Source organism: Carassius auratus, unplaced genomic scaffold (assembly GCF_003368295.1).
Source record: "Carassius auratus strain Wakin unplaced genomic scaffold, ASM336829v1 scaf_tig00033555, whole genome shotgun sequence".
NCBI lineage: Eukaryota > Metazoa > Chordata > Actinopteri > Cypriniformes > Cyprinidae > Carassius > Carassius auratus.
Genome location: NW_020526090.1, coordinates 27,236 through 53,798, shown reverse-complemented (window position 1 = coordinate 53,798; position 26,563 = coordinate 27,236). Strand labels below are relative to the sequence as shown.

The window sequence follows — 26,563 nt, the reverse complement described above, 5'->3', positions numbered from 1 at the left end:
CAACAGGGCATTTTACTTTTTTGTTGTTATTTTCCGAGCCGTTTTTTCACAAAAAAAAAAAGACTAAATCCTGAAAAGCCTCTGTATGAGAATTAATCAAAAAATAAATGAATCAATTTAGATTTTATGTTGATTTTAAGGTGCATTCACACTTATGGCGTAGCTATACTACAAATATTTGTTGACAAAAATTGTTTTAATCATGTATCACATTAATTGGACATAAATCCTGATACATTTAGTTTAATATTATTAATAAATGTAATATAAAAAATATAAAATTATATTTAGATAAAATTTATTTTTTATATATAAATTAAATAGTAATTTTTAACATAGTTTACATGTTTTTGTGTTTTACACACACACACACACACATATATAATCTAATTTCCTTCATTTAGTCCATTGATTTTTCATCATGCGGTATGCTTGGAAAATTGGATTGTTTTTTATTGGAGTTTTATCGTTGCTCCTAATGCTCTCCTCTCAACCTCCAATTATGCCTCCTGTGTTTACTGAAACTGTATTCATGGAAATGTGTGTTTGTTTGATCAGAAAAACAGGGCGACACTATTAGAAGTGAGAACATTAGCAAACACGGCACAAACTGAATCCAGTGCGCTGTGGATTGATTGCATAAAAGCAAACAGAACTGGGAGGAATTTTAAATACCTCTCTGTTTCTCGCAGAAATTAATTTTGGTGCCTGGTGTCATACTGTGTACTTTCCTGTTTGAGAGCACTGAGGTAAGCGTGTTAAGCTATAAGATATGCATACTGTAATTAAATTAAGTAATTAAACTACACTCTCATATCGTTCACAACCTGTGTGACGTCTTACCATGAAGCGCAAAAGGACAGAGCGTTCTAGGCTGGATATGCATTTAGAAATAAATAAGGACTGCAGCTGTAAGCTTCAAAAATATGGAAAATCACCATAGATAGATAGATAGATAGATAGATAGATAGATAGATAGATAGATAGATAGATAGATAGATAGATAGATAGATAGATGTCTGACGACACAGACGAGTTAGTCGTCACTACTTTAAGATAGTAAAATGATTTGAATAGACAATTTGTTTAACATAAACGTAATAGACGTTCAAATACTTCCATACTGCTGTACCAGAAGCATAAAAGTTGTCTCCCTTTTTCACTCACATTAAACTCATTCAAATGAAATACTTTGGTAATTAAACTGATAAAGGTAGTACCACTGTACTTAAAAAAACACTCTTTTTATAGCCAGCTCTCATGGAGAAGGTCTAACCTTTCAGGTAGCATCTTCAGTTATCAAGAACTAATTTCATTTCACCCACTTCGACAGCCAAAAGCTTTGTACTCATGTCTGAGCACTGGTATTGTGAGCTACAGTCTTTCAGCTGTGTTTGTCCTTTCAGCCAACTCTAATAGTCCTCGTTCCACATCTAGCACCCTCCAGTGGCATTACGACCGGATTGGCCACCAAAATGAGGGTCAGAGTTCAGCGTACAGGTTTGCAGTGGAGTGCGCTAGTTAGATTTGTGTTGTGTTGTGGCTCGCCAGGGCTTTTCCATTTTTCCAGAACTTAGCCATCCTTCAAAACCCTTCCTCAACGAGCCGCGGCCACCTGGCACCACTTCTCACGTCGCCTCTTCAGCCTGATTACCGCGACAGAAGAGACCCTAGACGATCGGTCTGCTCCTGCGAGCACAAAGCGCTAACTACCTGTCTGCACTACAGCCAATCACCTCACCACGTTTTCCAGCTCTTTAGACTACAGCTTTACGACGTCCATCAGTCTCTCGCTCTGATTGTCAGGTGTAATGTGTTTTTAATTGCACGGGGAAAAGTGAAAACGGCTGCACTAGTGTTTTCTGTGTGTCAGCCTCTATCAGCGGTGGACAGATGCTGCATTAGGCCCTTTATTTATTTATTTTGTTGTCGGTGACACAAAAGTGCCATGCATCGCTCATTGTCTTTATGCACTCAAATTGAGCACCTTGCTAAAAATGGCTAAAGACAAAGTGTTTCTACTTGCTGCTAGTGCTTTCACAAAGACACAGAGAGACGTGCGGACTGCATAATGTGTTTGTCAGATGAGTCAGGCTAAGAATAAACGCCTGATGTTTCACCTGACGCTGTGCTTCTCAGACTTAGAAGTTAGCTTAGCGCAAACACAAGACAAGTCAAAGCTTGATTTGGGATAATGAGCTTGAAAATAGGACTTATGATAAGCTTTGGTGAACCATTTCTATTAAAATGTGCTTAAATGTATGTGAAATGACTTGATTTATCAAATGATAGTCAGTTTTTTGAATATGTAGACACAATATACTTCTTTTTTTTTTTTTGTATATATGTCTTCTGTTGTGTATCAAATTTGATCAGGCTTTTATGTCTCATATAGTTTGATATAGATTGGAGAAAATGGAGCTCAAAATGGAGCTCAAACTCAAGTACAAAAAACACCCTTAAATAGCTAAAATATGCAATAAGTCCAGAAAGTAAACTAAAATGTAAATCAATGAGATCTTTATAACAGTATCACAAATTATCTTACATTAAATGCATTTAAATTTTAGTTTTCGCAATATATTGTATATATACTGTATGTCTATGATTATAGTAAGATGATATTTAAATGCGTAGTTTTATTATCAAAGCTCTGTCGTCACAAAACACATAATGCAATGCAATGCAGTGATGATTGAGAGATGATCAAATAAGCGTTCCTCAAAAGCCTGATGATCAAAGCTGATACTCACCTTTGAACATCATTTTTCAAAAATAAAAAATATGTACAGATAATAAGCTTAAGCTAAACCTAAGTTGCTTCAGTCTTCATCAATAGAAAAGTTATTCTTGCGTTTATAAAATCAGTAAAGATTTCACATCAAAAAGGCACGTGAAGCACCAGCTTTACAGTTAAAGGTCTTTAGCTTGTTAAATAGTGTAAACTGTCAATCAGACGACAGAAGACATGTATTAGATTGTGTCATGTGTGGTACAGTATGGATCATAGGCTAAGTTGCGGTGTTTTTTGGCTGTAAAACACCTTTAGTTTGGCTTATTAATTATATTACTTTATATATGTTGTTTTATAAAAGCTTCATATTCATACTTCATATTATGCCTTTAATCATGGTAAAATCACCGTAACTCACAGCCTCTATGGCTTATTGTTTTATTTTAGCCATTTAAATCAAATATCAGCACTGACTAGTCTTGTTTTGTACTTTTGCTAGGTACATTCAGGGAGCTTCTTCCCCAAAGGACATGGTCATCATCGTGGATGTGTAAGTATCCTCTTGACCACACACACACTCTCGATCCATCTCTCTGTGTGTCTCATATGCACTGCATGACCACACTGTCTGTCATCTGTGTTGATAAATGTGTTGTTTATGATGCCTTAACAGCAGTGTGGTGCTGTACTGCCACCTGTCTGCTGAGAAGAACGTTATTCCATCTTATTAACCTCATGCCTCAACATCAAAATGCTACAGTGTTCCTGCAAATATGACTTAGAGGTTATATGCAATGAAAAATGGCATTACTGTTGCTGATATCTGGGCTGCTGGTGGAGAATTTAAAGCGCCCTGCGACTCCGATCTTATCTGACCTTTAAAATGCATAATCTAAAAAACGCTTTTGCATCATACATAAACAGATGTGTTTACAGATGCAATCAGTGAAAAGTATTCATAGCATTTTTTTTCATTGCATCATAATTTTAGCTATAATGTAATGCAATATCGAAATAATTATTTTGTTGTTAAATGCCACGTTTAGTGAATCATCCTTCCTTTGAAATGTTTTAGTTATCAAACCTTAAGTGCTGTGCATTTAGAGTCATTAGAAACACTTCTGCATAGTTTAGCAAATAAGTGATTGCCTCAATCACACATTATGTGCATAATGTCCAAAAAAAAAAACATTAATATTCTTAAGTAAACCTCTCAAGAAAAACTGCTTAATGGAGGTTAATTGTGACTTGTTGGCAATCCTCCATAGCCTTAAATAGATACCGATATCTAATTAAAAAGTACACCGATTGCAGCTGTCACTTTTCCAAAGCAATCTCATGCCAATCAAGAGCACCATCACACTGAACGTTTCTGACAATCTTAGACTGATCTCATTGTGACAACTGGAAGCATGAGACAATAGTGCTGTCACCAGGGGTTTATTTTCCCAGTGTGCCCTGCTTTATTAACCCTTCTAACTCTGGAAGCCAAATGACACATGAACTCGTGCTCTGTGATTGCTTTTTCAGTAGCTGCTGTAGGCTATTAATAAATCCAATTTGCAGCATAGAATTTAAATGTACTTTGTTTTTGCAAATCGAATGTCTTCATTCTCTTTGTGGAGATTGCACTTTTTAATGTGCCGTCTACGGTTTACTTTTGATGGACAGGAACTGGGGAGACACTTAGCAACAACGTCTGCTTGGCAACGGCAGTTTTGGGCTTTTGTTTCTGTACAGTGCCATTTTGAGACATGACGGGTTTGATAGATAAATGTTGCGTTCTGTGCATGTGATGCATTTGATGTGTGTTTTCTGTGTGTTTGTAGGAGCGGCAGTGTCAGTGGACTGACCCTGAAGCTGATGAAAACCTCTGTCATCGAGATGCTGGACACACTTTCTGATGACGACTACGTAAATGTGGCTCGGGTAGGTTTTTTGAATAGTATCAACTAATAATGGCATAGGCCAAATTTCATATATTTTTTATACAGTACATTGTATTTGTATTATCATTACTGTTTTGTCTTATTATCAATATAAATAATTATATAAATTAATATTTAATAATTATATAAAGTAATACTAATAAATATTTGTATTATTAATTATATATATATATATATATATATATATATGTGTGTGTGTGTGTGTGTGTGTGTGTGTGTGTGTGTGTGGTAATATGTAGTAATATTTAATAATTATTTAAGGTAATATTTCTAATGAAATATTTTGGTAACACTTTACTATAAGGTCCATTGGTTGACATAAGTAAACTACTTTAGTCAATATGAACTAAGAATGAACAATACTTCTACAGTATTTATTAATCTTAGTTAATGTTAATTACAACATTTACTTGTGCATTATTAAAATCAAAAGTTGTGTTTGTTAACATTAGTCAATGCACTGTGAAAATAATATTAACAAATATATTGTTCATTGTTTGTTCATGGTAGTTAATATTGAAGTGTTACCAATATTTTTTATTATAATATTTCATATTATTATTCTGCCACATACATATAGGATTTTTTTCCCACTCTATATATTTTCTCATAATAACAAGATACTGAGATACTTCTCATTAAAATGTAATTTTCTCATAATAACCAGATGTTATTTCATTGAAACGATATATTTTATCATTTTATCACTTCTATTGACATTTTTAAAACATAGTTTTCCCCGTTATGACAGTATATTATATTTCTTTCTTTGATTAGTAGCATAATCAAATTTCTACATTATTGTCAGAGGAGTTGCCAATTTTGACAAGAAACCTGGTTGAACTTGACATTAAACATCAGTGGAAAAAAAATGTTGTTTTCAAAAATATAAAATCTTGTTATTATGTGAAAAACATTTTTAGGATATAATATGTTGTTATTATGAGACAACATATCATTTTAAAGACACATTATCTCGTTATTACAGGGGGGAAAAAAACATTTTAATGACAGAAAATCTCATTATTAAAAGAAAATATGAAGTCTTAACAACAGTGTCATATATATATATATATATATATAGCTGAAGTGAGTTGCATCGCTTGATAATGGAGAATATGCTGTTATTCTGATTGAATACATTTGAGACAACACTCAGATTAATATTCAGATCTGTGAATCCTCCATGAATCTAAACCTGTATGATAATGTAAATGCAGAATGCACAGTAACATTTAATCTACGGCGGGTTCATTATTGCAACTGCACAATAGCAGCCCACAAATGCAACCCACACAAGTATGCATGCACATATACAGACGCACACACATAATGAAACAGTAGCACACCAGTAATCCGGGTTGATCCGGGGCTCTTAGTGTGTGTTTCCTAATCCTGGCTCTGAGAGCGCAAAATGAGCATCATAATCTGAGCCGGAACACGGCTCATTCTACAGCCCGCTGAAGAAAAGCAGTCTTAGACCACATAAGAGTCACTATGTGTGTTCAATGCCGTTGACCTCCAGACGCCTAAAGTATCATGAAATCAAAGTGAAACCTTATGGCTTTTTAAAGGAGCATTTCAGACTTTTACAATTAGGTTTGTGTCACGCATTCTTCTTTATTTGTGAAACACAAAAAGAGAGATTCAAACTCTTCCGGTGACTCTTCTCCATCCAGATGCTATAGCAATAACTCTGGTCTATGGTCTGTAAAAGTAGCCCATGATAGTTTTGTGTGATAAATTGGCTGAAATATAAGTCAATTTTTGCTGATAATCTCCCTTAAAGTGAGCTGAGGCATCACTGAGTCAGTGATCTGAACTCAAGAACCGAATTAGTCCAAATCAAAAACATGGTTAGTTAATGAATCAGAGTAGATTTTCTCCCTTTAATCCCGTCTCTTTTAAAGAAGAGTAAAAGGCATCTCAAATGGAGTTTTCTTTTCTGTAGGCAGTTTTAGAAAGCCATTTCTCTTTGTTGCATTGGCATTTTATTTCCTCCGCACCTGCAGTGTGAAACCTTGTAATCAAGACAGCCGGATGTACCTCACAGCTGTGCTTCCTCAGACACACACACACACACACACACAAATGCTTTATGCTGAGTTCTGTGCATTCAGTAAGTAAAGCTGTACTGATGCTACAGGTATTTATGGAATCTTGTTTCTGCCGTGGGATAAAAATAAAAAATAATTGTAATTGTAACTTTTATCTCACAGTTCAAAATGTTCTTGCAATTCAGAGGAAAAAAGGTCAGAATTGTGGGATATAAACTCAGAATTATGAGATAAAAAGTAGCAAATAATTTTTTTTTTATTTTTTTTTTTATCCTGTTGTAGAAACAAGCTTTCAAAGATATTGTGTCAAAAGAAAAAAAAAAGAAAACCTTTAGTACTAGTGTAAACTGTTTTTTAAGTGTAAATAATAACAAGTGGGATCTGTGTTTATGATTGTAAAATAAACAATAAATAAAATAACAATTTTCAGTTAATTGTAGACATATTCATGTCACATATCTTATACAATTTTGCTTCTTAAGAAAATGCATCTATTTGTGTATGCTTTCAGTGAAGAAGTTTGCTATTTCTTTTTCACTTGACAGATGTTAAAATGGACCAAAAAACAAGTAACCGCCCAGAACACTTTAGCAACCGCATAGAAACACCTTGTCAACCACTCAGGACCCTTTAACATAACAGCAGTGTGTTTTTCATGATCAAAACAGACTCGCATGTAAAAATGTTCCAATTTGAGCACTATTAAACCATCCAGATGATTAGTGTTGTGGAATAGATTTGAAATAGATTTCAGGTTCCATCCGAGTTGATTCATCTGTAGTGGAAGCAAATTATGAATTGTGAAGAAGTGACTCCATTAGCGAGTGTTAACAGCAGAAATGATGATGCTGTGAGATCTAATGGAGATGAATAATGAAGCTTTTAATGGACTTGCTGAAGCAGCTGCTGTCTGTCTGTCTCTCTGTCAGTTCAATGAGAAAGCGTACGCCGTGGTGCCCTGCTTCACCACGCTGGTCCAAGCCAACATAAAAAACAAGAAGATCTTTAAAGATGCTGTGATGAACATGCAAGCCAAGGGGACGACAGACTACAAGACCGGCTTTCAGTTTGCCTTTGACCAGCTGTTAAACGTAAGACACACACACTCATGTCTTCATAGTTATCTACATGTAGATACACTGGAATTTTGTATTCAGATTTTAAGAGGACATGTATCCTTTTTCTTTTTTTCTTTTCCTGTGATGTGAATTAATTATCTTTAATTTGAAGTGCTTGATCACTGACACACAAGTAAGTTCAGTTTTAATAAACTAACTAAACTATCTGAAGTTTGGGTTTGGTGCCATTTTTTTCATGTTTTTGAAAGAAGTCTCTTATGCTCACCAGATTTGATCAAAAATACAGCATAAAGAGCAATATTGTGACATAGTATTACTATTTATAAATAATTTTAAATGTAATATATTCATGTAATGCAAAGCTGAACAATAACATTCATTTGAAATAGATATATTTTGTAATATTAAAAATGCATTCTTGCTGAATAAAATTAATAATATAAATAAATAGACTAGAGAAATAAATGAGAAAATATTTTTTCAATGTTGAGAAAATCCACCTTGGGCATGCATATCAAACTCAAATGTTAAGTAAAAATATAGATATATATATTTTTTTAGAATAAAAAAAAATGATTTACTTCAGCTATTATTCATTTTACCTTTGAGGAGATCCCTGGATGTTCCCAAAGAGAGTTTTTTTGCTAGATTTAGCTGGATTTGGCTTAGTTAAATTTGTAAGTGCCAAAACATCCTCTTACCAACTCAGCGGAAAATTGTATTCTCAGATGCTGCCTTTTCAAAGTGTTCAGAGATTTAACAGAGTTCACAGTTATATTCAATTTAAGTGTCAGCTTTTTCTCATATTTCTGAGCAATAAAAACAGACAAAATGAGGCGATAGATTCAGTAAGCCTTAAATGATCTTGCTGAAAGAATCTGAGGAGAAATGTTTGAGACCACAATAAATATAATAATGCAGAAGCATGTTGATGGAGTGTACAGTGGTGAGAGATTTGTGTGGCTTCCTCACAAGTATTTTAGTTTTGGCCGACTGCTGCTCAAACAGATCGTGATGGCTTGATTGGTGAGGTACAGACAAATCTGTATTCTCTTCAGAAAGACTCGTTCTTTCTGACTTTCACTGTCGCTCTCAGATCCACAAGCCATTTTAATTTTTCTGCCTGCCGACTCCTGATAGGCCGAGAAGAGAGCGCTGTAAATTTGTAATTGCAGCAGTATTATTTATCTTTATTAGAATCTTGTCAGAGTGATGTGGCGTAGGCCGAATGTCAGTGACAGCTGTGATTGGATGGGATAGGGAGAGGGGACTTTTGGCTAACTCATCAGAGATAGGACAGTCGCCGGCAGCTGGCACAAAAGCAGACGTATGATTAGAGGAACAGACGTGCCCGCACACACACGCATGGATAAGTGCTTGGACACATGTGCGAGTGCCAAATGGGAAACTGTTATAGCCTAGGTCATTTGTGTAGTGAATTCTGTGAAAATATGTCTTATTTTGGATCAATGCCAAGGCTTTTTAGGTCAGGTAGAATCGGCAATCTGTAATCCAGTTTGTTTGTTGGCTTCTGTGACTGCATACACTGTGTTTTCCACTAACTGGCAACCCAGGGTGTCAAATCTATTGGGTAATCTGGAAGTGGGCGGAGCCACACAGAGCAAAACAAAAACAGGCATTCCGACATGGAACACAGATTTCAAAGTAGAATAACTGACTGTAGCATTGTTTTTCACAGACTACTTTACTGAATAGTGGTTCATGATGTATTTAAACACGTATCAGATACACGTAACAAGCATCGGTTATTATAAATGGACATTTCCGGAGCCCCGCACATGACATGCAAGAAAAAAAAAAAAAAGTCTTGCACATGATTCACTCCCTTGATGTATTAAAACCTTCACACAAATACAATTTTGTTCTCTCGATTTGCTAAATTGTATGCACAATTTACTAATTCGTTCTCTCGATTTATAAATCGTGTGCACGATTTAGCAAATCGAGGGAACGAATTAGTAAATTGTGCACACAATTTATAAAACAATGGAACAAATTAGTAAATTGTGTGCACAATTTTTAAATCTATTGAACAAAGTACAAAATTTGTACCCTAGAAACGGATCTTCTGCATTCCTGTTTCTGTTTCTCCCAGGAGACCAGCGCTCCGAGAGCATACTGCAATAAGATGATAATGATGTTCACAGACGGGGGCGAGGATCGCGCTCAGGACATCTTTGAGAAGTACAACTGGCCAAATAAAACAGTGAGTCGAGGCGATTCAGTTCAGACGATTCAATACTGGTGTTTCCGTCTGTGTGGTAATGGCCTTCCAGTAACAAGCAGTTTTTCTGTCCTCTCTAAAATAGAAAATAACACGTGACACAACAAAATCACAGCTGATCAAAATATGTAGATGTTTAGCTGTGTGGAGCAAGTTTTCAGACCAAAGTGATAACATCCAAGCCGTGACTTGAGAAGGAACTACTCTGTATTTGCTACACAGATTATGTGATCTAATAGACTGTCTTCCATCCACAGGTGAGAGTTTTCACATTCTCGGTGGGGCAGCACAACTATGACGTCACTCCTTTGCAGTGGATCGCCTGTGCCAACAAGGGTAAGAGAGTGAGCATGTAGATTTGGTTAAATCTGAACTTTTCAGCTGTTTCAGACTAGAAACACCTAGCGATACCCTAGAAACAGTTTATGTTAAGAACAGCTCGGCAAGCAAATAGCAACTTGCTAAAAAAAAAAAACATTTTATGTTTCTTGATATGCTTTTTTATTCTCAAAGACAGGCAGCCACTGATTTGCATTTAATGAACTGCCAAGGACTACAGTTTCAGACAAAAATATCTTCTTTACTAATGTGTTCAAGAAAAAATCACCTACATCTTGAAAGGCCTGAGGGTGAGAAATTGACAGCATTTTGGGGTAAACTATCCCTTTAAAGCCAAAATTTTGTAAAATCACTAAGAGATTATATGTAATCCTGGTCAATAGCGCTTGAGTAATTCTGACCTATCTGACCTAACAAGTTAATTCCAGGCCTGTAGCCAAACACTCTCACTCTCAGCAGATTAGTTAATAACAAATGGTTGCAGAACACTTCCCCTGCCACCCTCCTTTCGTTCTAATTAATTAGCCGAAGAGGAACTGCCGTCGCAGCGATAACCACGTCCGCAACTTCTCGGCGCCTCTAGCCAAAAGTGCTTCCACTTAAGGATTAGTCCTCCGTGCGGCTGTGTTCTCCGCTGTAATGACTGGCAGTGAGGGGACAGAGTCTGGCACAGCAAGCATCACGCTTTTCTCAGCGGACTCCAGGCTTTCATTTCACTCGCCGATATCACAAAGCGGCAGAGAAACGCCCCTGACACCCTCACAAAGCCCACATCCACGTCCGCTTCTCTCCCTTCGCTGTAGAATATGTGTTCGACACCATATCTGACTGAAAGCATTCGCAGCCACTGCAATGTTAGCATGCATACACAACGTTTCCTTCTCTGAACATGCACAAAGTGCTCTTTGACGGGCTTGTTAAGATGTGGATTGCATTGGATTGTCTGCGTCTTATTGTTTTGTTGTTCATGTCGCCCGTGAGGCAGAGACAAATGGATTCAGTGTTTTGTAATCATGACCAAGTCAAGGGATGAGACTGGTGGCAACAATGAGAGACATGTTTGTTTGACACGGCTTAGTGTGTGTAGTCACTCCACCGGCTGTCTCTCAGCGAGCTCGTTCACACTCCACTGACACAGACGAAGTCTCGTATGGCCACCGCTGAATCAGAGCCTCAGTCTCTTTGATTCCCAGCGACTCGCATTCATTTGATTAGAAGTTTTAGTTTTTATACTCTTTTAATTCTCGACTTTTATATGCTTTTAAAGACTTACCAAAATACCACTGTATTTTTTCATTACAAAATTCTGTTGTTGTATGTAATAGTTAGATAATTCTTCAAAGCTTTTTCATATATAAAACATGAATTTCATGTTTCTGTTTCTTAAACCCCTCAAAGTGCATGGCCCTGTTTACCTTCATTATAAGTGAATAACTAGTTTGAAAGAGTTGATCAGATTATTTTCTTTGGTAACCTGACGTTATACCTCAAATGTTTTCACTTGGGCATGTCTTATATTGAACCAATGACATTTCTTTAATTTAGATACCGGATAGCAAGAAAATCACAGCCGTATTTTGCTGGCCCAGCCTTTAGCCACTCTACACCCGAGCTCTGCGTTAATGATGGTTTCAGCTCAAATAAGCCACAAAATGTTTGGTCCTGAAGTTATCAAGACTGAAATTGTTCAGTGACCTTTACAGCAATAACAGCACACCGAGTGAAGGCTGAACTGAATTCATGTTCAGCCGAATGATTTCAACCACGACTGTGTTTTCATCCTAAACATAATTAGAAAAACATGGTACCTGTTTAGAAAATATCCACATTCAAAACTACAGCATCGGGGGAAAACTATACTATCAACCTAAAATGCCTACGTATTTCAAGATTTTATTGATTCTGATGAATTTGTGTAAATATAGATTCAGATTAATGAGGATTATATAAATCTGTTTTATTTTAACACTGGTTTTTGGTGTTTTTTCAGTATGTAACAAAAGCATTAAACATGTTTACAATTAATTATTCTCACGTCTGTTAGTTTTGAACATCTCTGTGTTTTATGCTATGCCACACATACAGTAGTTAGATTTTTAATGCATCATGACAAATTCACAAATATACAAAAAAGTCAATATCTAACGTAATACTTTAACATGTCAAATATGCAAGTATTCATTTTTCTTCTTGTGTGTGTTGAGAGAGTTTGAAGCGGCAGTCTGAAGTTTGTTGAGACTTTGAGGACAGCACCTCTAATGCTGTGCTCTTTGTTCAGACTTGTGTCTGATAGTGTGTCGAGCAGCCCATACTGACCCTGTCTGTGTGTCCACTCTCTCAATAATCATCATCTGAATACTTAACGAGGCACACACATCAAACCGCTGCACGGCACTGTCTCTGGCTAACATACTGTATGCATAGCACTCGGTCAGTCTGTCTGCATGCTGAAATATAATGTGTGTTGCTAAACTAACAATTAAACACATTCATGAGCACAACTGGATGAAATAATGTGTTTTTAAATGAAAAGAATCTGTTTTCTATCAACTTTTGAATAGATTACATTTATAATCAACAATTCCCTTAAAATGATTGCATTCAATTTGCCACAGTGAATACTGCTATTCAAAAGAATACATCAAACCTGCTTTAGATTCTTGTCAGAACAAGGTAATTTAATAACACATGCACACTCTTACAGTTGTTGCCTAGTTAGTCAGCTCACTATATTTAGGTGGGGAGCAAATACGCCCAGATTAACTAGCTCTATTAATGGTTTGTTTATTTCTGAACAGGTTACTACTTTGAGATCCCTTCCATCGGAGCCATAAGAATCAACACACAGGTTAGTCTTCTTTACTGCTTCTTGGTTTATTTTTTACATATATACACAATACAATACATTTTAAATGTTTGGGGTCAGTAATATGTTTTTAAGAAATTAATATGTTAATAATTAATCTCAAGTATGAATTAAAAGAGACAGTAAAGATGTATAATGTTACAAAAGATTTGTATTTCAAATAAATTCAATTATTTTCAACTTTCTATTCATCAAAGAATCTCTAAAGATATCAAAGATTTCTGAAGCATCATGTGACACTGAAGACTGGAGTAATGATGATGAAAATTCAGCTCTATATCGCAGGAATAAATTGCATTTTACAATATATTACAATAGAAAAAATATATGTTTTGAATTGTAATAGTATTTCACAATATTACTGTTTTACTGTAGAAATGCAGCCTTGGTGAGCAGAATAGACTTTTAAAAATATTTCTAACCTAATATATATAATTTGGGGTTAAATAGATTTTTTTAACATTTTGAAAGTGCATGTTATTGATGTTTTATTCAGATTGTTGTTAGACATGAAGTAGAGTACTTGAAGTGAAACCCTTTTAATGGTGGTAAAATCACTGTAGCACACGGTCTCGAGAGGCTCATTTCTTTTATAAAACTACAACAACAACAGCCATGTGAGAGTCAATACTGATGCATTAAAATAAAGTATTTATCTCGTTCACACGTGTGCTCATATCAGCTTCAAAAGCAGCTGCGGCAGCCAATCAGGTTTTCCATTTTAATAAGGCCTCCATACATGAATCCAATTCACTGTAAGTTCATTCAGCTTCACCAGCTTTGAAGCTCTGTGATGTTATCACCAATTTTAGAGATATATATGTCACGCTAGAGAGCATAGAGAGAACTATAAAGATCAACGGATAAAGCGATACAGACTTCTATATATAGTGTCAGTAAAATTCAAACGGGACTGTGATTTCTCTAATCCACTTTCCGTACAGTTTTCATTATCCTCCAGCAATCTTTCCCGAGGCCCATGAAACCTGCCGGAATAACATCGCTCTTCCCCGAAAGCAGTCGGTCCAATTTCCCTCCTCTTCTGTGTGATTATTCAGTGCTCTTCACTTCTCTCTCAGCCTTTCTTCTTTATCTCCTCTCTATCACCTTTTACTATCTGTTCCCCTCTTTTTCCATTCCAACTTTGCTTTATTCATTCGTGTCCCATTCCGCCTGCCTCTTTCTCCCTCCTAGCGTACGTCGAACCTCTCCGCAGGCGAGCTGATCAGGTGCTTGAATAAACCATCAGCTGTTCCATTAGGCTGGGTGTAATTTTATTCAGAGAGCTGCCACTTATTCTAACAGCCTGCGTGAGACAGGTGTATATATCGCCACACCTGTGCAGCTCCTCAGCACCTCCTCCCTGTGGACGGCCCGAGCCAAAAATAACTGCGCTTCCACAGCGATCGCTTGCACATGCTGGTGGATTTCTGACAGGAAAAAATATCCAAGCTGCAAAAAACTTCTTCTAATGAATGTCTAATTTCATGGAAAAGTCAAATTATTTATATAGTGTTTTTCAAAACTGCTTCACGGTAAATCATGGAGTTGAGGCTTATAAGATCTTGATATCTTCATGCTTTATAGTCACAGATTATAGCTGGGCGATAATATACAGTAGTTTTCATTTTAAAAGGATACAAGCATTATTTTGTGTAAATTAGGGTGAACTAAATCCATTAGAAAAGATTGTTACTTGAAATAAAAGAAATGGAAAGTTAAAAGTAATACAAATGGCAAAATAAAAGAATAAATACAAATTAATTACTGGAACTTTAAAAATTTTAAAGGAAAATGGAAAATATGAAATAAAAACGTTAAACTTGAATAAGATCTCAATGTCAGTGGTCTCAAATATAACTAACCCCAAACAAAAGATTATATGAAGTTTTGGGTTGATTTTTTATTTTATTTTATTGAATCTTGTTCACCAAGGCATTATTTGTTTGATTAAACATACAGTAAAACCAGATATATTGTGAAATATTATTACAATTAAAAAAGCTTTTTATCTGAATATTTTAAAAATTAATATATTTATGATGCGAAGCTGAATTTTTCAATCGACATAATCTAATATGTTGATTTGCTGAAAAAACATTCATTTCTTAAGAAAAATATCTTGTTGATGCTATACTTTTCAACGGTAGTGTATAAAGGATTATTTTATCATACAGTACAGTTAATTTGAATGAATCACATGCAGCATAAATATCCAGATTATTAGCGTGATTGGAAAGCTATTGAGGTGATTATGAAAGTGGATGTGAAACCTTTACTCTCTACTTGTGTAACATTAAAGTGTCACATTGCTAAGTATAATGAGAACGATATGAACGCAGCTCCTTCATAATTGAGCTGCTGCATTGAATTCATGAACATTTATGGACAGACTGGAAATCTACAAGCGAATCTGTGCGGTGGCCTGCTGTGTCACTGCTCTTTATCCCCTCGTACCGCAGAGAGCACCATTACCGGCCCACCGCTGTTTACCTTTCTCCTTTCTCCCGTGTGAAAAGGTCCGCCTGTCATCGTCTCTGCTGAAATGTTTCCCCACGGCACGTTAAACGGTGTTTTAGTGAGCTAATAATAGAATAGGTTACGCCTGTCAGCACTTCCATGTTCCAGCAAGAAATAAAAGTGGCCTAATGCTGCAGTTTGATCAAAAGGCCACATTTACACAAGTGGCTTTCATAGAGACAAATATTCCCCACATGAGTTTCTGGCCCTCCATCAGTTGTGTTAAGATGTTGAAGCTGGAAGATTGCATTTTTCAATGTGTTTGCCCAGCCCGCCATCCACACAGAGTGGTGAAATTCATGAAATGTCACAATAAACATGAAAAAAATGAATTATATTTTGTGTAAAAGCTCTCACAGTCACCAAAAACATGCACAAACAAACTAAAAATTGGTGAAATTCAATTTTTTATGTTTATTAAAAATGTATAATAATAATTGAAAATTGACAAATAAAATATAGCAAAACGTGGATATTTCTATAGCAAATGTAAGTTTATAAATTAAGATAAAAGTATTTTTAGGATTCATTTGAAACTGTGAATCTATCTGTCTATATATACATATATTTAAATATTTTTAGTTTACACATTTTTCATTTCAATTTTTTTGGCTTTAATGTATATTTATTTCTTTTTTTATTGCTTCAGCTTAAACTTATTTTAATAATTATACTTATTTTACAATTATTTCTCATTTTCAGTGTTTACATTTTACATGTTTTCATCTAAAAATTATGCTTCTATTTATTTAAGCTTAATTTTGATTAACTAATATTTTGAATGATAGATCTATAGATATAATAATAATAATAATAATATATATATACAGTGATGAGAATGAGATTTTGTCCTAAAATAAGTTTAATTTCTTCTTTTTGACTCTTTTTGGGTCTAATATGACCCAATTCTTCAGTTTTATTGAAGCCTCCCAAAGGGTGTTGTGTTGAAATCCAAAGTGTCATTTATAAACGTGTGCTTATTGCGACCCAACAAGTGTGGTCCTGTGGCAGCCCACCCTGCCCCTCCGGAGCGAGAGTGTGTTTTCTAGCAGCTTTAATAGCTGCTTTATGATGATTTGTTACGGCTGGAAGTGCCTCTGTGCAGCTGGCTCTACTGGCCCCTCGGGCAGACGCTTTAACAGCGTGCTTTATGTAATGGAGCGGCGAGCCGCAGTCGTTTGCTTTATGACAGAGGGAGGTGTGGACTCCTGCCTTTAGTGTCGCACTTGAAGAGCTCAGAGTGTTATTAGTTGTAACCTGTAGAGAATAGATTGCTTATATTGGTGATTCTGGGTGTGTTTGTGGTAAGACTGATCAGTAATAAAGTACTTGTAGTATTTATGTTGAATTCTTTGTGATTTTTGTTATCAGGAGTATTTGGATGTTCTTGGACGGCCAATGGTGCTGGCAGGTGAACGGGCGAAACAAGTGCAGTGGACCAATGTTTACCAGGATGCTCTGGTATGGATGATTACCATCATCATCATCATCATCATCAACTCAACAAACTCAAAATTGCACTGTATAATTTCAAAAATGAATGAATGAATTATGCATTTATATAGCGCTTTATTGTGTATTGTTGTACACCCAAGGCACTTTTACAATCATGTGGGGGTCTCTCCTCAACCACCACCAGTGTGCAGCATCCACTTGGATGAAATATGGTCAATGGATCAACCCTTGCAGTTTCTGAGCCCACTTGATCTGTGTGTTTATTTAAACTTTGTTTGTCTTGCAGATAAATCAAGTATCTATATTAATATCATAATCAAAAGTAGACGTTTATAATTCCATTACCTTATTTTGGGTTCATGACCAAACCACTGATTAAGGGGCATTTACATAACAGCATTTTCAGCTAAAAACAAAAACCTTTGTATAAAGTGACATCGTAAACGTACCCTTACACATTTCTGGAAGAAATCCTGATATCATTGCACAAAGATTTTACACACTTTTAGGCTGAATATTACAAAATAGCATATTGACAGTAAATAGTTGGATTTTATTTCATTTCTGTGTCACAGCTGGCTGTATAATTCACAAATAAATCCACAGATTGGTGCACTTCTTTCAAATGATTCACTAATTAGTGACTCAGTCAGAATAGAACACCAGCACCATCGGTCTGAATCATGAACTGAATCAGTCAGGTGACTCACTTTCTGAGTGAATCAGCTTGGATGACTCTCTAACTGAACCGCTCTCTGTTAAATCTGAGTTATAAACTTTTTGAAATGTATGTCCATTTGTAAGGTTAGTAAAACTTTATTCAGTCTACTTTCTGACTGGTTGGTCCAGGGACAAAGTGTATTTAAATATACATATGCACAACAGAGCTCTATTAAAATAAGTCTTTTGTTTATAAGTTGTTGTAGAAATGCTGTTAGAAATGTTGTTTGGCGCGTTAGGGGTTTACAGCACCCCTCTGCAAGAACTACATTCTGTAGGAAACACTGAAACACACAAGCATTGATTTAAGACTCTTTCAGGTTGCATTGTTTGAGGCAGCCACTGGCTGGGATATTGTGTATTCTTTGTTTTCTTCCCAGAATGCACTAATTTGAATCTCCACAGCTAGTTTGCTTTGTCATTGACCATATAATTTTACTATGAGTTGGATGGCGGTTTATAAGCGTCAGTCTTTTATTCATGTGTGCAGTGTACTGTGAACTTCTTTTAGTTCACAGCGGTAAAAACAAACATTTTATATCGCAGTGTTTGCTTTTGTTTTGTATTTTACAGGGTCTGGGGCTCGTCATTACCGGCACAATGCCAGTCTTCAATCTCACCACTGACGGAGACTCCAAAGTAAGTCACGAGCAGATCCCTGTAAATGAACATCTAGTCATTTGTTTCTCGTTACCCGCTGGATGATACAAATGTTGCATTATGGAGTTTTTGCATTATTAGTGTGATCACGTTCCAGTTCTAATTCTTAGCATGTTCCCTAACTGACATTGACAAACTGTTTGAGAGCGGTGTTGAAAAAAGAAAAGTCGTGTTGATGCATATTGAATAAGTCTTGACCCTGAAGACACACAAGGGTGTTTGAATGTGATTCAAAGTTCGGTTTGAAGATTAATATCATAAATAGTGCATCGAGTTGTATTTGAAAACTTTTGAATGCAGTTGCCATCACTTTCCATGATTTATATTTCCAGGTAAAACTATTTTTAACATTGTCTGTTTGGCTGGATGGATCAGAATTGAATCAGTAGTGCTTGCACAAATCTTTTATTGTGCATTGATAGATGAGTGATCTTTCCATTATGTGATCAACTGTCCTGTAAGTGTGACTGATAAATGCAGAGCACATTATAATTCAACACTGCATGTCATCACATATTCTTTAGTTTTCCTGGAGGCATATTCGCTTCTCAATTTATTTGTTCTTCATTTAATGGCATTAGCAGATGATTTCTTACCACAGCTATATTTTTTTGGACTTTGACAATGGTAATGATAACTATGATCCAACAACTCAATATTACGTATAACATAAAAATCAAGAAATGTGCCTGTTTGACAAACATTTCACTCTCCAGGCATTAATCCAGCTTTGTTTGAACTGTTTTATTGTTATATTACCTGTTGTTTTGTCAAATTCTGCCCCCTTGTGGTCATCTATTGTATTTTTCAGTCTGTTGGTTTCTTTATTGCAGAATCAGTTGATTCTTGGTGTCATGGGTGTAGACATCGCCCTCAATGAAATTAAAGAACTCACACCACGGTATAAGGTAAGCAAAATAAATCACTTTTTCTGTCTCTTCTCTTTTGATCATCAGTCATTAATTTGCATTTCTGTGTACAGCTTGGAGCCAATGGTTACACGTTTGCCATAGATCCCAATGGCTATGTGCTGCTGCACCCCAACCTACAGCCTAAGGTGAAAAGCATTACGTTTGTAGACCTTAAATTTAGCCCAAAATGTGGTTATTTTCGTTTTTTATCTTTCATTTCTAAATGCATTTTCATCTCTGTAACTCTGTAATTTCTCTTCGGATTTGTGTAGATCATTAACTTCAGAGAGCCGGTCACATTGGACTTCTTGGATGCTGAACTTCCAGACCGCAACAAGGAGGAGGTGAACATCTCTAAAACAAGTTCTTCCTGCAAATGTGCCGAATACATTATTAAAATGTCATTAAATTACTCATCAGACAACATGGTCCAGTTTAGCAAAGTAGGACATGCTTCTGGATGAAGAAAGTTTTTGGGTCTTGGAACTAAATTGCCAATTCACTCACTCTGTTTAGGATTAAGATTTTTTGCTAATACTTTTAATTAGCAAGGATGCTTAAATTGATCAAAAGGTGACAGTAAAGACATGTATAATGTCTATTTCAAATAAATGTTGTTCTCTTTAACTTTTTATTCATCAGAGAATCCTGATATTAAAAAAATGTATCATGGTTTTCACAAAATTATTAAGCAGCACAACTGTTTCAACATTGGTAATAATCAGAAATGTTTCTTGAGCAACAAATCTGCATAGAATGATTTCTGAAGAATCATGTGACACTGAATACTGGAGTAATGATGCTTGTAGTAATTATAAATTGTATGAATATTTCCAAATATTACTGCTTTTACTGTATTTTTGATCAAAACTTCTTTAAAGTCTTCAGTTTCTTTTTACCAACCTCAAACTTTTAAACAATGCATACCTGGAAAACTTTAAAGCGACTTGAGAAAGTCACAGCTTAATTTTAAATCATGTTTAAATCCTTTTAATGTGTTTACAATCCAAGAAAACACTGCAAATGAGTAATCTGATCTATTAATACGATGAGACCATTTTAAATAATGATAATGAAATAAAGTAACATAATCTTAAGGACTACAGTCGTGTTGCCCTAACATCTGTGGTCATGAAGTGGTTTGAGAGACTGGTGTTGGCTTATCTGAAGGACATCTCTGCACCCTTACTGGCCCCCCTGTGGTTTGCTTATCAAGAAAACAGGTCTGTGGATGATGCAGTCAACATGGGACTGCATTGTAACCTACAATCTAGTCAAACGGACTTCTCTGAGGATCCTGTTTGGGGACTTTAGTTCAGCTTTCAATGCAATCGACCCAGCACTCTTCCAGACCAAACTAACCCAGATATCTGTTCCTAGCTCTATCTATCTATCAATGGATCACCAGCTTTATGACAAATAGACAAGATCTAGGGAGACTGGGGAAATTCATTTCGAACAGCCTCAAAATCAGCGCTGGCGCCCCCCAGGGATGTGTGCTCTCTCCACTGCTCTTTTCCCAATACGCCAACGACTGCACATCTACCAACCCCTATTTCAAGCTCCTGAAGTTTGCAGAAAACACTAAAGTCATCAGCCTCATCCAGGATTGTAATGAGTCTATATATAGAAGCAAGGTTGAGCAGCTGGCTGTCTTAAATCTTCTCCCCTATTGTTCACTAAAAAGATGTGCAAATACCACTTTTATTTACTTAATACTACCCTACATTCCTTTTTTTCCATTCCTTGTAAATTCTATTCTATTCCATCTATGTACCACAACAAATTTTGTTTATTTCTGTTATAAATGTGTATTTTCTTATTATCAGTGTTGTTGTTGTTGTTGTCTGTGTACTGAAAGCTTCTGTTACCAGAACAAATTACTTGTACTGTATGTGCAAACACACTTGTCAATAATGCTCTTTCTGATTCTGATTCTGTCTTGTATTTATCTTTTTGTAGATCCGCCGTCAAATGATTGATGGCAGAGCAGGACAGAGGAGAATCAAGACACTGGTGAAGTCTGTGGATGAGGTGAGTCACGTGATATCTTATTAAATATAATGGCATACAGTGTGATGATCTTACGACTGGTTGGTAATGTCTTGCTATTTCTGTGGGTATTTTCAGCGTTACATCGACGAGGTCCAGAGAACGTACATATGGAGTCCAGTGGAGGGTACAGATTACAGGTCATTATGACACACTCTCATTCAAACTGCATTTCTGTTGATGACTTTAAGATTAATGATTTCAATCTCTTTCTATTAATTGTCAATATAAAGATATAAAGTGCTTTAAGTTGCCATTGTTTATGAAATGTGCTATATAAGTAAACTTGTCTTACCTAAATATAACTGGGTTGCAAGTCTAGTTAGAATTTACTCACTTATAAAAAAAATATTAATTTTGTAATGTTGTGCTATCAGTATTTTTGTCTTGTTTTACTGTACAAATATCTAAAGATCTTTAAATAAAGATACATTTACTTAAGAAGCAAAGCTACATAATGTTTTCTGAAAAATGTGTCAAAACTGAGTTATTGCTTAAAAGAAAACATGCCAACCAGAAAAATAAAAAAATAATATTGTATTCCCTTCCCTTTTTGTTGTTTTAAGTATAGAATCACTTAATATATTTAGTCATTTCGCTTCTCAAATAATTGTTTGCTGATTTAAAAATGTTTTTTTTTTCTTCAGTGCAGACCCTTATTTTTAAATGTTTTTTAAACATGTTACATTTTATGCTTTAAACTTGTCACATATCATGCACTGGCTTTAAAAAAGTGTGATTTGTTGCTAGTTTGTATCCTAGAAAGTGCCAAAGGTGGTCATATGCAAATGATATTGAAATTCTTCCTTTCTTTCCTTGCAGTCTTGGTTTAGTTCTGCCGTCCTACAGTGAACACCACATCAAGGCCAACCTGAGCGACCAGATCCTCCAGGTCCAGTGTAAGTACCAGGGGCAGGCTAACGCAAAGCCTGCTTACCTTTCTTTCTTCCCAAAGAGACTTCCTTTTCCCCCTCCCGCCCCTCTCGTCCAATCAACGGAAGCCCCTCCCCTTTCTCTGACATCACAGCAGTGTCGGGTCCGAGCGTGGATTCCCGGCGAGCGGCGTCGTGTTTCAGCGCTGGGAAAGCGAGAGTGGACGTGTTCTTCTGTGAAACCCCACCCCACCTCCTCCCTCTTCCCTCCTGTCCTCATGCTGTTCTGTACTGAGGTGATTTTTCTTTCCCTGCACGGATGAAAAGAAAAAACCCTCACTAAAAACCAGAGAGGTGAAAGCTGTGGTTTTACTGTGTTTACTGAGTTGAAAATAATGGTGACCATGTGCTATTATTTTTCCTTTTGCCGAAACATTAAAAAAATGCTCTCGTCTTCTCTCTCACAATGACGATTCTGAAGCATCTTTTGTCTGGACAGGTTTTGTGTCTTTGTTTTTCGTTAGTGAGATGTGAAAAGAGGCATGCTTTTGCTTTTCACTGTGTGCTTTATGTGTTCAGTCGAGTGTATTATTTGCTTTGATGCGTGTGGATGCTCATTGTGCTGTATTGTTTGCCGGCAGCTTTGGAATCAGTCAATAAATAAGAAAAAAAAATATCCCACAATGCCCCCTGATGGGCCATTTTCATGGAACGCTTTTGGTTTTCCTTTCTTTCCTTCTTTGTCCTTGTTTTTTGATTGTTTTTGTTTGTTCTTTATATAAATATGTTGTATTTAGTTGTAGTAGTTGATTTCAGTCAGTCTCTCGTTTGTTTGAAATTTTGTTTATTCTCTTTCGTTTGGTTAATTAGTTCTTTATTTCTGTCTTATTCATTCTTTAGTTCTTTGTTTGATCTTGAGCAGTTTATTCTGCTTTTCTGTTATTCTTTCATTTGATGTTGCTCATTTGATGTTTCATCAATCACTTTTTCTTTCATCTTTGTTCTTTGTTTGTTTGTTCATTTTTGTTTTTGTTTATTTTTCAGTTGTTCATTCTTTTGTTTTAATTCCTTATTGATTTAGTTTTTTTTTCTTTTGTGCATCTTTCATTCTCTATTATCTCTCTTGCATTTTTGCAAGTTTGTTGTTTCAGTTTGTTTGTTTGTTTGTTTGAATTTTTGTTTGTGTTTGTTTATATATTTTTTTTATACGTTCATTAAGTATGCATTTCATTCATTATTTCGTTCATTTTATTTTTTGTTTCTTTTAGTTAATGCTTCCATTCCTCTTAGCTTTAAATTTAGTTTTCTTTCTTTCTTTCTGTTGTTTTTTCCAAAGCGTTCCTCTCTTCCTAGCTCATATGTGATTCTCATTTTGTGACACTTTATTTTCCTCCATGTTTGGTCGTACGGTGAAGGTTCATTCGCTCTGATTCTGCTCACCTGTCCTCAGATGTTCTCTCCTCGTCTCCGTCCTCGTGGAGTTCGATCACTGCCTCCGTCTACTTGTTGCATATATTCTTTGCGACATGTCATTCATTTTGGTGTCCTGTTCTCAGTTGTTCATTACTGTTTTGACTGACTTGATTTTCCTTCTTTTGAGAAAAACAATATTTTTATTCAAACAGTCATTGAATAAAATATTGTCTGTGACCCCCCTCCTCCCCTTACCCGTCCCCCCGTTTCTTTTCTGCTCTCTCCTCCTCAGACGGATCAGTCTTCAAGGGCAAGTATACACCATATTGGTCCAGTACCTTTGTTACTCTACTTCCTTCCTCGTACCCTTGTCCTGAACTCCCCGCTGACGCCCACCTCCACCTGTTCCAGCCTGCTTGCCTCCTCTGTTCCTCCTGCCCGCCTTGCCTTCAAGACCCTCCTCTTCCTCTCTCTCCTCCTCTTCCTCACTCTCTCTCTCACCCACCCACCCTCTTGCTGCGGCCTACACCCACATCTTTCTCTTTTCTCCTTTTCAAGCTCTCTCTCTCTTTCTCTCTCGGCTTGGACAAACGTTTAAGGTCTCTCCCTGACATCTCCTGAAGAATAAAATATGATCTTTCTCTCCCTGTCAAACGTATTTCTGATCCCTGTGTCCATTACATTTGGGAATATTCTCCTCCATCTGTCTCCTCCTCCTCCCCTCATTCTTCCTCGGTGTATTTGTTGTAGAAATTGTCAGTTGTTATTTGTCATGGTCAGTAGACGTCCTAGTCATATAGATAGTTTGAAAGCATAGTAAACTTTAGTCTTCCAGTAGTACAAGTTAGTATTACGGTAATACAGGTATGAGCTTATTGTGATTGCACTTTGAGTCTAGTGTATCGTTGTCTGTTTGTTCAGAAAATTTTACCCAAAAATTCAAACTCATCATTTAGACTCTCTCTCATTTTGTCCGAAAATCATTTTAAAAAAAAAACATAGGAAGATACAGTCCAATCAATAGTAATTCAGTAAATGCACAGCTAAACAGTTTTTAATCTGGATTTAAATGTGGCTATAGTTTTAGGTACCAGTGCCCTTGATTAATACATTCTTTCACTGAGAAAAGAGCAGCTTGAACATCCTCCAAAACATCTGCTGTTGTGCACCACAGAGGCTAGAGGGTGAATAAATGATCTTGAATATTTATTTTTGTCCAAACTCTTCTTTTAAATCTTGAAGATTAAGCAGATCTTGATGCCATACATGCTAATATTTAAAAAACTTAAAGATGTCTATGTGTATGTATTGTTGCCTTTAGTTTAGCCAGCCAGTTTATTCTCTTGCTATTAATATAATTACTAGTTCTTGTTATGGATTGGGCAGGAATAGGCTGCTAGATGGTCTTCTTTAGGTCCTCTCGTGCTGTTTTGGTGACGGAGCGCTTGGTAGCGTCCGGTTTGTTTGTCATCCTCCTCTTACACTCCTTGTTCTCATCAGCTTGACCCCTCTGTACGTCTATCGCCCCCCAGACTGCCACCACAGACACTCTGCTATATCTTCACATATCCTGACACGGAAGTGCAAGACATTGTGGAGGGAAAAACTACCGGGGCACAGCAGTGCTGTGGGTTTTATTGGATACATATATATTCTGTATATACTGATTAATTGCTACTTGAAGGCTGAATTTACATTACTATTTGTGAAATATCAAGACATAAGATATAAAAAATGACATCCCTGCCTCTTGAAAAAAAAGGCTGATTACAAAAAAATCCTGTCGTTACCTAATTTGACAATGTTTAGTTCAAAAATAACAATAAAAAAATTCCATCATGGACAGTTTTTTTTTTTTTTTTAAATAAGAAAAAATATATATTTTTTAATTTTATGTGTATATATGCTCCCTCTCTCCCTCTCTCCCTCTCTCTCTCTCTCTCTCTCTCTCTCTCTCTCCCTCTCTCTCTCTCTCTTCCTCTCTCCCTCTCTCTCTCTCCCTCTCTCCCTCTCTCTCTCTCTCTCTCTCTCTCTCTCTCTATATATATAATATGTTTTGGTTTTAATGACAAAAATAAGTACTCGAAATGCATCAATGTATCAAGGTGAAAAATTAAGTTCAAATACAATCTAATGACCTTTTTTATCTGTCATTTTCTGTCACTGTTTGGTGTAGTAAAACACTCGCATGTGATTCAGCAGGTGTGAGGCAGGACGATGTGCTGAAGGCGAATGCTGGAGTAACATCAGGGTAATGTGTAGTAGATTAAACTGGGTTGCCCTCTCTCTTCCCTCCACAATGCTGGGTACTTTCTCTGATTGAGTCTCTGGAGCGGCTCTGCGGTGCCAGTCTGAGGGGCGATCACCTCCATCAGGACCCCTGCCTCACCCACTCCCAGCTAAACGGTTGGCCATGTTGATGCCTGTTGAAAATGAAAGCGGCGCTCCACGCTGTTCGTGGGAAAGGCATCGGAGAACTCGCTACATCTCAGTATGTATCCAGAGGGTCGAGCCAGTTCTCCGATCTGCTAAAGAATGAAATTCGGATGAAATTTGAATCAAGCTAGAAGTGTCTGCTTTCCAAACGACTCCATTATTTCGGCCAGTGCGACTCCATTGAAGGCACCATAGTGGCTAACGCTGGTATTCCCCCATGATTCCTCAGTGTTGCTATGGTAACGCCCCCACTGC

General features: G+C 36.4%; 1 protein-coding gene across 1 annotated transcript in view; it reads left to right on the top strand.

The window, feature by feature from the left end:
- LOC113081272 (voltage-dependent calcium channel subunit alpha-2/delta-2-like) overlaps positions 1 to 26,563 on the top strand; it is a 129,753-nt gene that overhangs the window by 90,562 nt on the left and 12,628 nt on the right. The window contains exons 9-23 of the mRNA XM_026253346.1: positions 3,234 to 3,284; positions 4,564 to 4,663; positions 7,670 to 7,831; positions 9,936 to 10,046; positions 10,322 to 10,400; positions 13,202 to 13,251; positions 17,161 to 17,250; positions 18,538 to 18,603; positions 19,458 to 19,532; positions 19,607 to 19,681; positions 19,808 to 19,879; positions 21,498 to 21,569; positions 21,666 to 21,727; positions 22,410 to 22,486; positions 24,165 to 24,182. Of these exons, the coding sequence (XP_026109131.1) occupies positions 3,234 to 3,284; positions 4,564 to 4,663; positions 7,670 to 7,831; positions 9,936 to 10,046; positions 10,322 to 10,400; positions 13,202 to 13,251; positions 17,161 to 17,250; positions 18,538 to 18,603; positions 19,458 to 19,532; positions 19,607 to 19,681; positions 19,808 to 19,879; positions 21,498 to 21,569; positions 21,666 to 21,727; positions 22,410 to 22,486; positions 24,165 to 24,182 (1,160 nt within the window). The remainder of the gene's footprint in view (positions 1 to 3,233; positions 3,285 to 4,563; positions 4,664 to 7,669; positions 7,832 to 9,935; positions 10,047 to 10,321; positions 10,401 to 13,201; positions 13,252 to 17,160; positions 17,251 to 18,537; positions 18,604 to 19,457; positions 19,533 to 19,606; positions 19,682 to 19,807; positions 19,880 to 21,497; positions 21,570 to 21,665; positions 21,728 to 22,409; positions 22,487 to 24,164; positions 24,183 to 26,563) is intronic.